Raw genomic sequence first — 16,433 nt, 5'->3', positions numbered from 1 at the left:
AATAAAGGTCTTGTTGATTTCTAAATCCCGGATAACACTGTCGTACAGTAATTATTTATGGAGTTTTTTTAAGGGGCCCAAGAAAAACTGAAGCAATGTACCTCGGCCCTTCCCTTTGAACTTAGGGATGACATAATCCATTTCAGCCCTTAAGCAAAGCATTGGAAGTGATGTGCTCTGATTCCCAAAGCATCAAGGTAGAGCTAAGCCACTTTGACCAGGTACAACCAAAGCAGGACACTTCTGTTCATGTGCTGCAATTCACATAAAGGTGTTGAAAGGCCAGAGAAGTGATTTAAGTTAAGTGGCACAACTCCAATTCAGTAGATAAAATACAGCTTCTTGGATGTGCTTCAGTAGGGTGATTTAATCTAAATACAGGTAGTCCTCAGGTTACGACGGCAATTGGGAGCATAATTGCCATTGCTAAGATAGGCGGTTGTAAAACGCAATGTCACATGATCATGCTGCTTAGTGACAACAGTTCTAGCAGTCCTGATTGCCATCATTAAGTTAGGACCATGTGGGTACTTAGGCGAGGCCCTCATATGATTGTGACTTCCTGCTGAGTTCCTCATTGACATTGCTTGTGGGAAGCTGGCAGGGAATGTCGGAAATCGCAATCACATGACTGTGGCTTACTACAAGGTCGTAATTATGAGTCAGGCACTGAGTGCTCAGATCACAATCATGTGACTGCAGGAACGTTGTGACAGCCGGAACTCTGAGGGCCGATCTTAAGTACCACTCGTTCAGCGCTATCGCAAGTTTGAACGGTCACCGAATGAGTGGTCATAACCCGGGGATCACCTGTACTGTCAAATCAAATCAGAAACTTTGCAGAGTTACAAACACATGGATTCCATTTCCTACTGTACTTTAATAGATTGCTTAAAAGGAGAAATGGACAATCTTTTGGTGGCACCTGATTGTCTTAGTAGGACCAAAGGCTACAGCGGGACAGGTAAATATTGTGAAAAATGGGCTATATGTTGCCCACCTCTGACCTAAAGCCTTACCTTTCAGTCCAGAAAGCTGCTGGAGCAAATTGCATAACATTAATCCTTGACTGCAAACGTTCTTTTAAGAAATTGTGTGGTATGTTTTAAATTGTAGGATATGAGGAATTTACGCTTTGCGTTGAAACAGGAAGGTCATAGCAGAAGAGATATATTTGAACTCCTGACAAAATATGCTTTTCCACAGTCACATAACTTGGTAAGCTTTTTTGAACTTATTTTGAGGTTGTTGCAGGTGGGGGGAGGTTTGCCTAAAATGTAGAAAAGCAAATTTGGGAACAATTTTCACACTAGACTTCAGTTTTGCTGCCTGCCCTAGCAGTATTCACTTAGCAGCAAGTTTATCCATTGGCCAGACACAAGCCTGATAATTTCCCTCAATGGGAGCATCTGCAAGAGTCCTTTTCGTATGAGAAGTGTGCAGAAAATATTTTTGCAGATTTACTGCTCTGTTTGCAAGCATATAACTTCAATCATTTTTATGAAGAAGAATTTATTTTCACTTGAATGTTACTGAGAATACAGCTCCATTTGCTGGTCCTTTGATGGTAAAGCTATTTTCTTGAATGCTTTATTTATTTTATTTATGTATGCGGCTTCCCTAGAGTAATCATTTATTTATTCATTATTTATTAGTTCATTTATTTATTTTTTTATTGTGTTTTGTTTATCCAGAAACCATTTCTGAATGCTATAAGGATGCCGTGTTATTTCGGCTTGCCATATTTTAACCTCTTACCTTTCAGGAGTAGCAGATCCTTTGTATGTTCCAAAAACATGTTTCAGTTTGCCTCACTTTTCATCCTTATTTGCCAAATTTTACACAAATCCCAAACCCATGTAAATGCTAGGAATTTGGACAGAGTGGATTCATTCATATGATAAAGGTTTAAGAGTAAAGATAATGTGTTCTAGCCCCCTTTCCAGCACAAAATCAGTGCATTCATTTTTTAATGATATTTCTAACTACAAGCAATCCTTGTTTAGCAACCACTATTGGGACCAGCAACTTGGTTACTAAGTGAAACCGTGACTGGGCTTATGGTCTTACTTCAGCTTTCCTTTGCTTTACAGACCTGCAAAGGTCGTAAATATGACCTTTACAAAAGGTTGTAAAGTTACTTTTTCATCTCCATCATAACTGCAAACTGTCGCTAAACAAGACAGTCGCTAAATGAGGACTACCTGTAAAAGACTGAGACATTTCAGAGTAGATGCAGCCTGAGTTATAGGTGCCAACACTGTCTTGGTCCAGCTCAAACAGCAGAAAAGTTCAGAACTGGAGCATGATACCAGTTGTGCTTTGCCATTGTGTCAATCCTGTTCCTTTTTCTCCCACCCACCAAAATATTAGTTATATTTATCCAGTTCACGAGTGACATGAGGAAGATTTGCTACTTAGCCGAGACTTCTGACCAGAGTGTCAAATGTGTGTGCATGAACTACAACTAAAAACAATTAAAAATGGCAAGGATAAGCTCGCCAGATAATGGAAATATGGCACCTTTTCCTGATTCGTTAGGGCATGCTAAGTCTGTACTAGTTCAAAGTTAATGGTAGAGTTCAGGCCTCTCTCTCAAGCAAAGGATGACTTCTCTTGCTAAATCAAGTAACCTGCTTTATGCCTTGGCTATTGTCAATGTTTGGGGGTGTTCTTTAGCCTCGCAAGGATCTCTCCTTCTTTAATGAGACAGAGAAGCTCTCTTTGGCTTTTACGTTTCTCTTGAATAAAATAAAAGCAAGTTTTGAATGGGAGAATTAACCCTTGAATTTCAGAAGAGCGGCTTTTGTATAATCAGGAACATGAGCCAAGCAATCTGTTTGGCAGGGACTGCAGGTAGTTTGGCATCTTGAATCTACTTCCTTCTTTCGGAATTCCATTTCCTAATTTTTCCTTGTTATCCTTTCAGCCTTTTTTTGCATTTATAAATGAAGAGAAGTTTGCTGAAAATGGTTGGCTGGTTTATAATCCTATGGTTGAATACAGAAGACAAGTAAGCTTAGTTTTTCTCTTCTCTTTTGTATTCCTTTACCCTCTGGATTTTTCAGGTTTTCTTTATGCATTTTTCTTTCTATTCCATGACCAAATTGAACTAAATGAACAGAAAATAGGGAGCGCGCTCTTTTAGTTTTTAAGATATGAGCTGGGCAATGCCAGGCAAGTGAAATGGGGTGGATAGATGGGCAGGTAGGTAGGTAGGTAGGTAGATATCTGTGCTTCACCTAAAACAGATTTTTATAAAATAAAATACAGACGTTCTGTATTACATTCTTTGTTTTTACCTTGTGTTGTATTATAGAGGGTAAAGGAATGGTTGATCCTTAATGATCATGCAACATACTTGTGGCCAATTTTGTTTCTTCCTTTAATTTCCCAGTGGGTTAAAACCAGTTTTACTGTGGAATTGGTGCATATGTTAAGGATGAGTTCTATATAAGACATTTCAAAGTGGCGTGCCCTGGATTAAATAGCATCTGTTGAAGTAAATCAAATCTGTTGAAGGCATCAGTTGTGACACAGCTCATACATTGAAAAAAACAAACCTGTTTACAAGTATATAAAAAACACAATAGCCATGTTGGTGCACGGGGAAAACAATAAATCCCAAATCCCTAGTTGGGCTATACTTTTATAATGATTTGCCAAAATACTGCAAAAGCATGTGAAGTTTTTGAGTTTTCCAGACTTCTTCATGTGCAGCAGAAATTGTTTCTCTCCTTCCCTGCATTGAAGGATTTGAAAGCCTAGTACTATTTTTGTACTACAGATTTTTAGTATTTAAAAGTAGAACATCTCTGGATTTGTACTTCCTATGATTTTTTTTTTTTTCCTGAGAAAAGAAGGATCTGGACTCAGCCAGTCATCTGGTTGAGGTTTGAGGTTTACAGGTTCAGGTTTGAAGAAAAGGGGCCATCCAGATAAGCGAATGTGCTAGATTTTATACATAAAGAGTTGGGTGTTACTCAATTTATTCATCCCATCTAGTATGAAGGAGAAATCTAAGAACAGAACTTCGTCTAGAATCCTGTAAGGTCATCTTGCCTGAGAAATTGGCTGTACCGTTTGAACGTGGAAGCGTCTTCAATGTCATTTATTCTTAAATGTGTAATAAATATTTAAAATACGAAAGCAGGATATTAGCTTGCCAGATGTTGCTGAGCTACAATTCCCACCAGCCCCAGCCAGCATAATTGATGGTAAGGGAGCCTGGGAGCTGTAGGCTACTGTAGGAGAATTTCGGAGTTCATCTAAACCAGAAACGAGCACACCTTCGTTGAAGCACAGATTGGTTTATTGATTGGTACCAGCAGCGAAGGCAAGTCTAAAGAGAGGAGAGATTACAATCCCTCCTTAAAACTTACACACCTTAAAATAAATTCAGCAACTCTCCTCCATCCACAACATTTGACTTCCCACGCATGTTCTTCTCCCATGTTGTCGGGTAAGACTTAGGTGCTTCCCCTTAGTTACTTAGTTACTGTTTTTAGTACTCTTTGGGGCAAGATTTAAACATTTATTTTTTTCCTGTAGAGAAGAGTTTCTTTTTTTCAAGAATGCCAGACATTCCTGTATGTATTCCAAAGCAGCTAATAAAAAAAGCATTCTTGTGTTGCCAAGTAGGCTCGTAATAAAATTAATAAAAACAGCGAAGAATCATTCAGTGGCACTTTGTCTTACAGGCATCCTTTAAACTCACATCTGTTACTCTAGGTCCTGACTAGTAGAGATACCTGGTAAATTGGTGGGTTATTGCCACCCTGTGGCCATAATAATGCATGACTTGTTCCTCTTTGTTTATTGTCATATTGTTGATATGACAAGTTGGCATACAAATACCATCTTGGTTCTCTCTAAGCGTCTGCCTAACGATCAGTGGAGGGTAACGTTTCTCAACGAACACTACGCACTGTGTGACACATATCCATCACTCCTGGTTGTGCCATATAACGCCACAGATGAGGACCTCAAGAAGGTTTCTGCTTTTAGATCCCGATGCCGAATACCAGTAAGTGACTTAAGCTATAAAAATTGGTCTCTGTGGTTAAAACTCCAAAGGATGCAACAGAATTGTATATTATAAAACATATGTTTTGAGTATTCTGCAAAGGGAATGACATTTCATATAACACATCAAAATGGGGTTAATTTCATTCTCTCTTTCGACTAACTGTCCCATTAAGTAGTCACTAATTGCTAAGGAGAATTTTAATGTTAGCGTCTATTTGGCCCCTCAAAACTTTGTCAAGGATTATTTTGGAGCTCTGTCAGCACCTAGAATTGGAAGACAATAGAAGAGAATATATGTGGCTGTGGTTGAACTGTGGAGTCCTTGTGCTCTCTGAGCTTGGTTGTTTTCTTGCAGACCTTTCATCACCCAACTAGGGAACATCTTCAGTGCTAGTGAGTGTGGGGTTTGCTCCCTCTGAGACCAGAATACATCCTCTCAGCAGCCAATACCCAGATAAGCAGAGATTAACACCAGACAATCAAGCAGAAAACAATACCCTAATCAAGGAACTACCAAGGAGAAAACCACACACCCCCAACACTGGCAGGGCTAGCTACTGCATATAAACAGGGAGCAAACCCCACACGCACACTGAAGGTGTTACCTAGTCGGGCAATGAAACATCTTCAAGCAAACAACCAAGCTCAGAGAACACCCAGAAAGGCCACAACAGGAAAACAAGGAATTATGCACTTCTCATCAGAGTTGATCTCTTTGTTGAAATAGCTCTTTTCTGAAGAAAAGTTTTGCCCATTGCATTATTTTGTCTGGACATACCTATTTTGATTCTCTCTTATAATAATAAGCTCTTTTAATAAGCGTCAACCTCCCAAGTTCTACTGAGCTGCCTTTTAAAATATTATGATCTTGCTGTGGCATATACTCCACCATGCAAAATCTTCAGGAAAGTTTACGTTGGCAAGCCTTTAGATCTTTCCCATGTGCTGTGACATGACAGTCACCCAATAAAGGGGTTATTTAGGGCTTGGGTCTAAATTTTAAGCCACGCTGTTGTCCACAAAAATTCCCCTGAAAACATTGTGGAAAGTCATCGGGCTCTGACGGAACATTTGTGTTGCTCCATTAGGTGTTGTCATGGATCCATCCAGAGACCCAAGCTGTCATCACGCGCTCCAGCCAGCCGCTCGTGGGCATGAGTGGCAAAAGAAATAAAGATGATGAAAGGTATCTGGAAATCATAAGGGAAACAAACGGCCAGCTCTCGAAACTGACGATCTATGATGCGAGGCCCAGCGTAAATGCTGTTGCTAATAAAGTAAGCAGATGTCCTCTTCATCTTTCTGTTGAGAGTTAAACCCTTTTTCCTGGCACTGCTAACTGAGCTTTTAGTCCTCTGGGGCAGGGTTCCTCAACCGTGGCCACTTGAAGATGTGTGGGCTTCAACTCCCAGAATTCCCCAGTCAGCATGTCCACACATCTTCAAGTGGCCAAGGTTGAGGAACCCTGTTCTGGGGATCTCCAGGTACCCTGAGTCAAAGACTCTTCGGACTCAGAATTCCAAAAGTTTCCATTCTAAATCCATCCAGCGATCCCACGATTGGGAAAGCAGTAGGCTAGAGAAGTTGCTAATACTTCAAATCGCTTTCTGGATTTTTGACGGGCAAGGGGCACTTTTATTCTGCACAGTCAGTGTTAGTGGTTGACCAGAATGCTATCGTTTTGTCACAGCCGCAGAATCTGCTGGAGGGTTGGCTTGTGGGAAGAATGCAACTTCCTGCCAACAAGATTTAAAGTTCTGGAGTCAGAAGATCAGCTGGGAGTATTTCTAGATTTTAAATAGTTCCACCTTGTTTACATTAACAGTAAACTCCGAGTAAGTAAACTTTCAATAAAGTCACCAGAAAATCATCCCAAAAATAATGGGCTAGTTCAGCTCCCTCCCCATTCCTAAATGCTTGCTTAAAAAAGAATGTTTTGCAGCCTGATGGAGGATAAAGTCTTTCAGTTGCCTAATTCTTTAAAGATGACTGCTGAAGCAAACCATTGCTGCCCCTTCTCAGGGAACAGATGAATTCATGGGGCAAATTTGACTGAAAAAGTATACTTGGGTGTGTATATGTGTTGTGTTCTGTGTGTATTGTTTACAGTATCCAAGGTTGGGCCTAGAAACTAACCTCTTCGTAAAAGCTTGCTTAAAAAAGTACAGAGTAATCTTGACTTAAACTTTGGAAACAGTGGGTAAAAGTCCATTGCTTATAACCTTAAATGGGGAAAAAATGCAGAATTTTTTCTGTTGTTTATGAGAAGTCTAGTGGCTGCATTCCTTCCCTCCTGTCTATTCCCCTTGCTTTGTTGTTTCTTGAGCCACACCCTAGGGTTACTCAGTGCCTTCCATAGCTAAAATTAACTCGTTCTCTTTGCTCCAGAGAAGGCAGCTTGTATCAGCTTCTATCCCGCAATGTTCTGCATCATGTTGATAGGAAGAAGCCCTTGCTCTTTCCTAAATTTAAAAGAACTTGGCTGATTTAACCCTGATTTGGGAAATAATTTGGAAGTTCTGCTTAGAGATTTTGGAACTCCATAATACTTCTCGTCTTGTATTCTCCAGTCCCAGACGTGGAACAGTTTTAGCAGCTAGATTGGGGATGAAGGTTGTGAAAACTCTATTTTCTTGTAATGCCATTTACGCTGCATTAAGTCTATTTGGGAAATAAAAATAACGATCTCAACATTGACATTTAAACTTAAAAATAGTTTTATTAGGAGAACCTAGATTCTACAGTGGGATTTAGAGGACCCTGAGGCTGTGATTAAATCAGTACTCAATGGAGAAATGCATATGTTTCATCACACACGCTCTGTTAGGAAGTCAGTTTTTCTCAAGATAGAAGGAAATGTCTTTCTAATAAAGTTTGTTATAGGAACTTTTGATTATGGATGTTTGGATGCTTTTAATATAGTTATTTTAAGTCGTCTAGAGTCACTCAAATAGGTGGTCTGCAAATAATTGTAGAAAATAAAGTTCCGTATTGATTGATCTACTGTGTCTATCAAATTTATATATATATATATATATATATATATATGTATGTATGTATGTATGTATGTATGTATATTCTAATCAGAACTGAATGATGTTTCCCCCCTGTGCTTAGACAATGATATTACGTAACTCCTCAGTATTTTTACAAACCTACCAGTTGTGTTGGGAATATATAATGACTGCAGTGGCTGTGCAAAGGAAATTAAATGCTCACTTCCTCTTGATCCAAGGCAACTGGTGGTGGATATGAAAGTGAGGATGCCTATCCCAATGCTGAGCTCCTCTTCCTAGATATCCATAATATTCACGTCATGCGAGAATCTTTGAAAAAACTGAAAGATATCGTCTATCCTCATGTAGAAGAATCTCACTGGTTATCAAGTTTGGAGTCCACCCACTGGCTTGAACATATCAAGGTACAGATGAGGCCGATGGTGTTTGGTGTGCTTACCACAGTCTGATGCCACGGACTTGGGGTCTAAGTTCTTGAATTAAAATAGCAGGATGGGGGACTTCTCCCCACCGGTCTCAGTTTCATCATCTCCTTTCTTGTCAGCTGGTTTTAACAGGTGCCATTCAAGTAGCCGACAAAGTGTCTTCTGGAAAGAGTTCTGTTCTGGTGCATTGCAGTGATGGTTGGGACCGCACAGCACAGCTCACCTCTCTAGCCATGTTGATGTTGGACAGCTACTACCGAACCATCGTGGGCTTCGAAGTCTTGGTGCAAAAGGAGTGGATAAGCTTTGGGCATAAGTTTGCATCGGTGAGAGCCAAAAAAATGAGTCCGGGCAAAATCACTTTCACTGAAATCCCATTAAAACTGATACAGAGCAAGACTGTTGTCCCTGTAGTGAGCGTGGAGGCCTGCCTTACGCTCTCGTGCATTTCATTGTGAGTCAGTAGCTTGTACTTAGCTGCGGTTTGTCAACAGCCTGATAATGCCAAAATTGCTTGGATATTTGAAAAGCTGGGTTCAGCTGCAGACCAAGCCTGATACTCATGTGTTTGGTGTCTTGGTATGTTTTCATAATGGGGCATTTTATAGAATCTTTTGAAATTGTTTTTCTCTGGGTGTATTGTCATCTGAAAAAACGTATCCGTCTGCTGCTTCTACTGCTGCTGCTTACATTTTAAGATTCTTGCTATATACTACAAACTTCCAAAAGTAACATGTATCCTAAATAACTTTTTAAACCACTTCACCTGGAAAGCATGATGCCCTGTCCAAAAAAACCTCTTTCAAAAGCTCCTGCTGGTTTAGTCTAATTTAGGTGGGGCGGGGGGTGGGGGTATCTTCATTCTATGTAAGGGAAGTAAGCTTGTTCCCAAAATTCTGTGAAAGGGTCTGCTACTTAAGCAAAGCTAAGCGAACTCATTTAATTAGAGTTGGTCTGATTTTTCTTCCCTTTTTCACTTCAGAGAATTGGTCATGGAGACAAGAATCACGCTGATGCTGATAGGTCGCCCATCTTCCTCCAGTTCATTGACTGCGTGTGGCAAATGTCTAAGCAAGTAAGCTGTGTTTTTTGAAGAGGGTGAAGAATTAATTGGTTTTGTTGTAATTTCTTTATTGTAATTTCTTTGCTGTGAGCCACCAAGAGTCTCTGGTAGTTAGGCAGCAAACAAGTGATGATGATGATGATGATGATGATGATGATGATGATGATGATGATGATGATGATGATGATTATCCCTTGCCTCTTGTTATACTTGCATAAATTATGTGGGATTGTCCTCAATTATTCCTAGTTCTACTAGTGTACAAGCTGGAAAATTTTAGGTTAGGTTCAAGCAAGCAGGTAAAAGGAAGAGATACATATCTCTTACAACTTTCTTTCTTCTATGGTATGACCTGTACTACTTTACTGTACATCATTACACATGTGTCATCATTCTTGTGTCATCATGGCTGGGCTGTGGACATCTATGCCTGATCTAAGTGGGTTGGAACTTAGAATAAAGTTCCACTAAACTGAATAGATGAGTCCATGTCCTGCCAACATAGTACCAGCTCTATTGGAGATGCTGACTCGATCCTTTAAAACTCATTTCCCACGTTCTTTAGAGTAGAGGTATGCCCGGTGTTTGAAAGTCCAAACATTTCAAGCTTCAGTGGCTGTTCCAACGTTACAGAACTGTTCTGACCACTGCAAAGGCGTTAGTAGTTTGCAAAGGCGCTGGAATAGTTTGAACAGTTCAGGTTAGACAGGAACAGTTGTTTCAAACTATTTCTTAGGACATTAATCCCATATAAATTGCCTTTAGGGAAATTTTATGTAAGTTTGGTTGGTGAGGAAGAAAGAAAAGGCATTTTGCTGATACAGGTAGTCCTCAGCTTATGACCCTCATTGGGATTGGAATTTCTGTCGCTAAGCGAAGTGGTTGTTAAGCAAAATATCATGTGAGCTTAGCGACGGCAGTTCCAGCATTCCCAGTTGCAGGCATTAGGCCAGGACCACATGCTTCTCCTGCCCTTTGCGAACTACCTCTGCTTCATTTCCCCCACCCACCTATCTCCCCTCCCATCTCTGCCTTTTGGGCCACCCTGCACTCCACCGCCTAACCCTGCTGCCACCTCCCCAGCTGACCTTCACCGTCTTCTTCCTTCTCCCACTGGCCCAGGATTCAGATGCTGGGCAAGGGTGCAGCCCCAGGATGCACACAGTGAGTTTGTGCAAGGCAGGAGAACATCACTGTGGGATGCTGCGATGGTCATAAATGCAGCCCAGTCACCAAAATATTGATCACATGACTGTGAGAGCACTGCAGTGGCCAGAACTTTGAGGACCAGTCGTTACTACCATTCATTCAGCACCGTTGTAACTTTGAATGGTTGCTGACTGAATGGTTGGAACCTGAGGATTACCTGTTTTATCTAGAATTTGGAACGTCCTCACTACCTACCCCATTTTTCACTATGAAGAAGGCTGTTCTCTAACACCTTTTATTTTTTTAGGCAGAGGCGCTTCTAGGGACCGATGCAGTATTTTCATTTCTAATATTCCTACAGTTATTTTGATATTACTTTTACTGGCTTGGAATTGTTTTATTATTGCAGTGTTTCATACAAGGAGGTAGAGCCTGATACACGTTTGTATAGTAGAGGGCGGTGGGATATAACTTTGAAGCAGCTTTGAAAAGAACATGGAACCAGAAATAACATGAATGTGAAATAATTTGCACTCTATTCTACTTAAAGCTGCTGTTTATATTACCATGGGCTTTATATTGTATCCTAAACTTTTGTCTGTTTGTCTCTAGTTTCCAACAGCTTTTGAATTCAATGAACAATTTTTGATTACTATTCTGGACCACTTGTACAGCTGCCGCTTTGGTACATTTTTGTACAGCTGTGACTCCATGAGAGAGAAAGAGGTGAGTTAATATATTGATGACCTAACATGAAAGCTGTACATGTCTGCTTGCATGTCCAGATCCAGTTGCAGCATTGGGTGATAGGAAACAGGTGACAGGCTAATGGTGGGAGTCATAAATACCATGTAAGGTGGCTGCATTCGGAGGTAAGTTTCTACTTATCCTGTTTGTACGCTTCCTAGAAGAATTAGGTTGCCAGTTCACGTGCAATTACAGCCAACTAAGGTGGTGTGAAAGTGGAGAGATGGTTTCGGATATGCTTTTCAAGTCAAACGTATCTATTCTCTAACTACTTATAGAAGACGGTCGTTATGTGAATGGCGCATGCAGCCTGGGTACATCAGGTAGTTACAGTTAGTGCTGAAACTGGTTCTTGTTTCTTTGCAGAAACTGAGTGAGAAAACACTGTCTCTGTGGTCCTTGATCAATAGTGCAAAATCAAAATATACCAACCCCTTTTATACTAAAGAATTGAATCGAGCACTTTACCCAGTAGCAAGCATGCGCCACCTGGAACTTTGGGTTAACTACTACATCCGATGGAACCCGCGGATCAGGCAGCAGGTAAAGTTTCTTACCATACCTTAAAGCTAATATGGCGTAGATCTATAATCTCTTTTTTTAACCCAGTTTAGGATTATGAAGCTGTTGTATACTGAGTCACATCATCAGTCCCTCTGCTCCACTGTTCTCTATTCTGCCTGGCAACAATTCTGAGGATCATAATCTGAGCTCATATTTTCTGTGGCATCTGCACAAACAGATGTCCCAGTCTTCAGTCGTGTCTTTCTATCCTTCTCAAAACAGGGTTCCCCATACTGTATATACTCGTGGATAAGCTGAAAATTTTAGGTGCCAAACACACACCCATAAGAACTTGGTTTGGTTTGTCCGCAGATGGGCTCATCTGCACGTATATACAATAACACTTTTTTAAAGCACCCGTATATCCATGTGTACTCATGGATAAACCCATCTGCGGATAAGCCAGCCCTCGTATTTTTAACCAAAATGCCGTGAAAAATGTGGGCTGGCTTATCCACGGGTGGTGCATTTTTCATGGTATTTTGGTTAAAAATACAAGGGTCGGCTTATCCGCAGATGGACTTAAATGTGAGTATATACAATAATAAGATGTTCCACTCTTATAAAAATATAATTCTGTTACATGTTAAAAGCATTATAATTAACATCTCTTCAAATACCTTAGTTATTAGTTTATAATACTGTATAGAGCAAGATTTAACAAAGACACCTTAGCTGTCGTATAAAAAGAGCTATATAGGGGAGGGGGGATCCCTATACTAAACTATCTAGGAAAGTAAAAAATACCCGCCCACCCCTCAGGAAAAAACATCAAAAAAACTAAAAACGGCTGAACACATAAACATATTAACGAATACAATAATACATTTTCATAGAATAATATTGGAAGGTAACAATTGCCAGTTTCTCATCCCAATAAACGGAAGCAGCATCGACACTAAAAATGGAGTTTATCAGCAGAACCTTATGCTGGGCATAAGAAAGCATATCCTTTTCAGTTCATGAAAGGCTTAAACCCCACAAGTCAGTTTCACACAGTCCAGGCTGCAACTGTCATAAGCACAAACCCACAACGAAAAGTGAAGACCCCTTATTCAACCGATGAGCAGAGAAAACATCAGAGAGGTAGAGAATTATAGCGGAAGACGAGTAATCCCATTTTCCACGTCAATATTGAACTCCAGGGTTTCCTTAAGGTTGTTCTTCCCGCATTTTTGTGGATCAATGGGTAGCAGCTTTTGAAAGCAGATCTACCCAGCAGAGAAAGATGGCCCATGTGTGGCGCTTCTTATCCTCGAGGTTTGGCAGAAGAGCTGAGAGCTCAAGGAGAAAAGAGCTTCTGTGTTTGACAAGTGCAGCTTTTGAGAGAGCCACTGGAACAAAGATCCAGCCGTTTCTTCCCTGCAGTGGGCCTTTGACGCCATTTCCAGCACCCCGGCGTCTGGAAGAAAGGCCGGCAGTGTTCGGAACGTCTCTTTGCTTATGTGTTTGTTGCGAAGATTTTTGTGTGATTGAAAAGGAGCACATTTGAAAGATGCAGAGCAACAAATTAGTTTACTGGGGAAAACATGGCATAGCACTTGCTTCAGGCGTAGGCCATACAAAAGTTAAAAACAACCCATCGTGTTTGAACTAAGAACGTTAAGTATTTTAGGGCAGGTGTTTCTCCTTCATGGTGGGGGGGGCATGCATATTGGATAAAGTCTAGTTTAAGGGACAGGAAAGCAAAGAGCCTCATGCTTTGGGAAATTCAACACGATAATAAATGCAAACTGTAATTCATACACAGTTGGCTCTTCCATCTAGTATGACTCAGAGATGGTTTGTTTCACATAATCCCCAAAAAGGATTTGTTGCATCCTTGTCCGTTTACCTTGTAAGGAACAAAGCAAACCAGACCCCTGGGTTTAGCAGCATACTGCAGAAACCATCGTGGTTTCTTCAGCAACTGATCCTACTGAAAACAAAGTGGAGGTGAAATTATAGTAGGAATCACTAGCTTGTTCACCATAAACTAGCATTCTCTGTATTCTGCTATATGGCTGCCATACATTTCTTATTTGTCAAAATTCATTGAATGACTAATACCTGGGAGCGTTGGGAGGGGGGGAGTCCATTTCTACTTGGTGGCCTTGAATATGGCCAAACTTTGTATTTTAAAATATCTTCCCTTTGTTCAGCAGCCAAACCCTGTGGAACAGCGTTACATGGAACTTCTGGCCCTGCGTGACGATTACATGAAGCGGCTGGAAGAACTACAAATCACAAGCAATCCCAAATTGTCCAATTCCTCCTCCTCCTCCTCCTCCTCTTCCTCACAGATGATGTCGCATGTGCAAACTCACTTTTGAAGGCGAGAGAGAGAAGTTTTGCTCTTCTCTCTGAACCCTGTCATACAAAGCGGTGCTTATTCAGAGGTGTGGGACAAGAGGAAAACTGCAATGCCTTATTTGACGCTTCTTCCTAAAACGCTTGTCCCTACGGAGAGGATCTGAATACAAGGGGGCTTTTTAAAATTGATTTATGTGCCTTTTGAAACCTTTTGCCTGGGAACATGCTATTCAACTATCCTAAAGGGTTGTTTTGTTTTTCGTTTTGTTTTTTTTACCACGGAGCATCCAAATATACTTAGCTAGCGCTTTCAGTACTAATCACCACTTCTGTGAATAGCATGACTTCGTTTTCCATCTCCAGTCCGTGCATCTCTCTGCAAAGTGCCATCAGTGTCAGCGCGGACCTTCTGAATCCTCAGTTTGTGTGGGCCTCGGAGGGGAGAGTTAAAAGATAGACTGGCTGCAAGACACTTGGTCTTGAGGAACAATTACTATGTGAATTGCGGTTTCTTTCCGATAAAATGCCATTTTTAATGCGTAAGATAACTGCATTAGCAACAGCAAGCTACCAATAACTGAGATTTCCTGAAAATGTGTGCCTGTTAAGCAGCGGCCTTATCTTCAGAGCAGATTAACATTTAATTTTTGAGATGAAGGGAGGTGTGTGCGTGCGCGTGCGTATCTGTGTGTGAATGACATTCTGTCATGGATTAGTCTTTCCTCAAATACATTAAAACAATTTACAGAAAGTTTGTGCACTGAAGAGATTCAAATCAGGGGTGAACAACTTGGAATCTTCTGATGTTTTGCACTTTGATTGCTATTAGCCCCAGATAACACTGCTAGCAGCAACAGATTGTGTTGAACATCTGGACCGTGCTCGGTTGCCCAATCCCTACATTTAAACTTTGCAGGGTTGGTGTTTTTTGTTTTTTGTTTTGGTCATCATGTTGGTCTTCTGTCAAATTTTATAATTTGTTCCTTTCAGGAATCTTTTAAAGTGTAACTTACAAGCACTTGTAAAATCAGCACAACCCTTGTGACTTGATCTTTTAATACATATTTTGCTTAGGATATAAACTTTTAAAGTGGTCTTTGGTCAGTTCAGAACAACTGAAATATAGGATTTGTGAGGACTGTTTGTAGCTAACATGATTTATTTTAAAAATATTGGGGGGGGTTACCATTTGTAAATTACTTTATGTGTAAGTTTTGATCTGCAAAATATAAGGCGGAAAGGAAATTATAGGATAAATGTATAAATTAAGGATATGGAAGTCTTTTCTGTAAAGTGTAAATATTACAATTCTAAAGTTTAAAGTCAAACTCCAAAATATTATAAATTTCTTAGTTTTAGAGGACATTGGAATATTTTAGGAATAGTATATTTTCAGTATAAGAGAAAGTGGAGCACATTAATAGAATAAATTGTATACTAAGAAATTTGCACTATTTCTTCAGGGATAGACTAAAGTACTTAGTAATTTCAGCTAGCTCGCGCATGGTTTATTTTCATTTTCCACGTGATGTTTGTCCTCTAAATTTCATTCTTTGGCGATGCTTTTGTCATCTACATTTTATTGCACCTATAGATGGGTACTTGGCTGAAGGGAAGCGAGTCGGAGAAATGAAATGCTTAACTTGAATTGCAAGAAACTCACACTTATCCCATCCATTTTAAATGGCAGAATGGAAAACTGAAAAACGATGTAGACTCAAATACAACTGTCATTTGTTTGCTTGCAAGTTATATCTCGTTTTTTCCTCGCTACCCTAAAACTTTGTGCTGGTTGTAAATCCACAAGAAATACCTGTTTCCTTTTGACTGGGGTGAATGAATTGAGACTTGTTTGTTTTTACAAGGTAAAACACTACGCTCTCAGCTGTTTTTGGGGGAAAGTAAGCTAAAGCGGTTTAAAATGCCTTTGCCTTTTTCATTACCTGCATCTCACCAGTTTATGTTGCCAGCGCCAAGACAATGCTGTGTCTTGATTTATAGAGAATTTAATGTTGTTTGGGGAAAAGTGTAACTTGGTGAAAATTCTCATTTTTTTAAAAAAAATACTGGCTTAATTCATATGAAATAAAAACCAAACACTTATTTTTTTTCCTGCTTCTTTCCTGTAAGTTTCAGGCGGGGGGAGCG

General features: G+C 40.1%; 1 protein-coding gene across 3 annotated transcripts in view; it reads left to right on the top strand.

Moving 5' to 3' along the window:
• Positions 1-15,444, top strand: part of MTM1 (myotubularin 1) — a 28,962-nt gene extending 13,518 nt beyond the window's left edge. For 2 of the 3 annotated variants that reach the window (XM_088151524.1, XM_088151525.1), the window contains exons 6-15: positions 1,117-1,218; positions 2,930-3,013; positions 4,877-5,026; positions 6,117-6,305; positions 8,264-8,449; positions 8,590-8,796; positions 9,453-9,545; positions 11,295-11,408; positions 11,796-11,972; positions 14,135-15,444. In XM_088151524.1, coding sequence (XP_088007650.1) covers positions 1,117-1,218; positions 2,930-3,013; positions 4,877-5,026; positions 6,117-6,305; positions 8,264-8,449; positions 8,590-8,796; positions 9,453-9,545; positions 11,295-11,408; positions 11,796-11,972; positions 14,135-14,305 — 1,473 coding nt within the window. In that variant the 3' untranslated portion in view covers positions 14,306-15,444. The remainder of the gene's footprint in view (positions 1-1,116; positions 1,219-2,929; positions 3,014-4,876; positions 5,027-6,116; positions 6,306-8,263; positions 8,450-8,589; positions 8,797-9,452; positions 9,546-11,294; positions 11,409-11,795; positions 11,973-14,134) is intronic. The other variant, XM_088151526.1, reaches the window with a different exon arrangement.
• Positions 15,445-16,433: the final 989 nt, after the last annotated feature.

Source organism: Python bivittatus, unplaced genomic scaffold, assembly GCF_059951505.1.
Source record: "Python bivittatus isolate LINGU-HERP-01145 unplaced genomic scaffold, Pbiv_v1 ctg000670_np1212, whole genome shotgun sequence".
NCBI classification, from domain to species: Eukaryota; Metazoa; Chordata; class Lepidosauria; order Squamata; family Pythonidae; genus Python; species Python bivittatus.
Note: the sequence above shows the minus strand (reverse complement) of the source record. Positions and strands in the feature narration are given on the sequence as shown.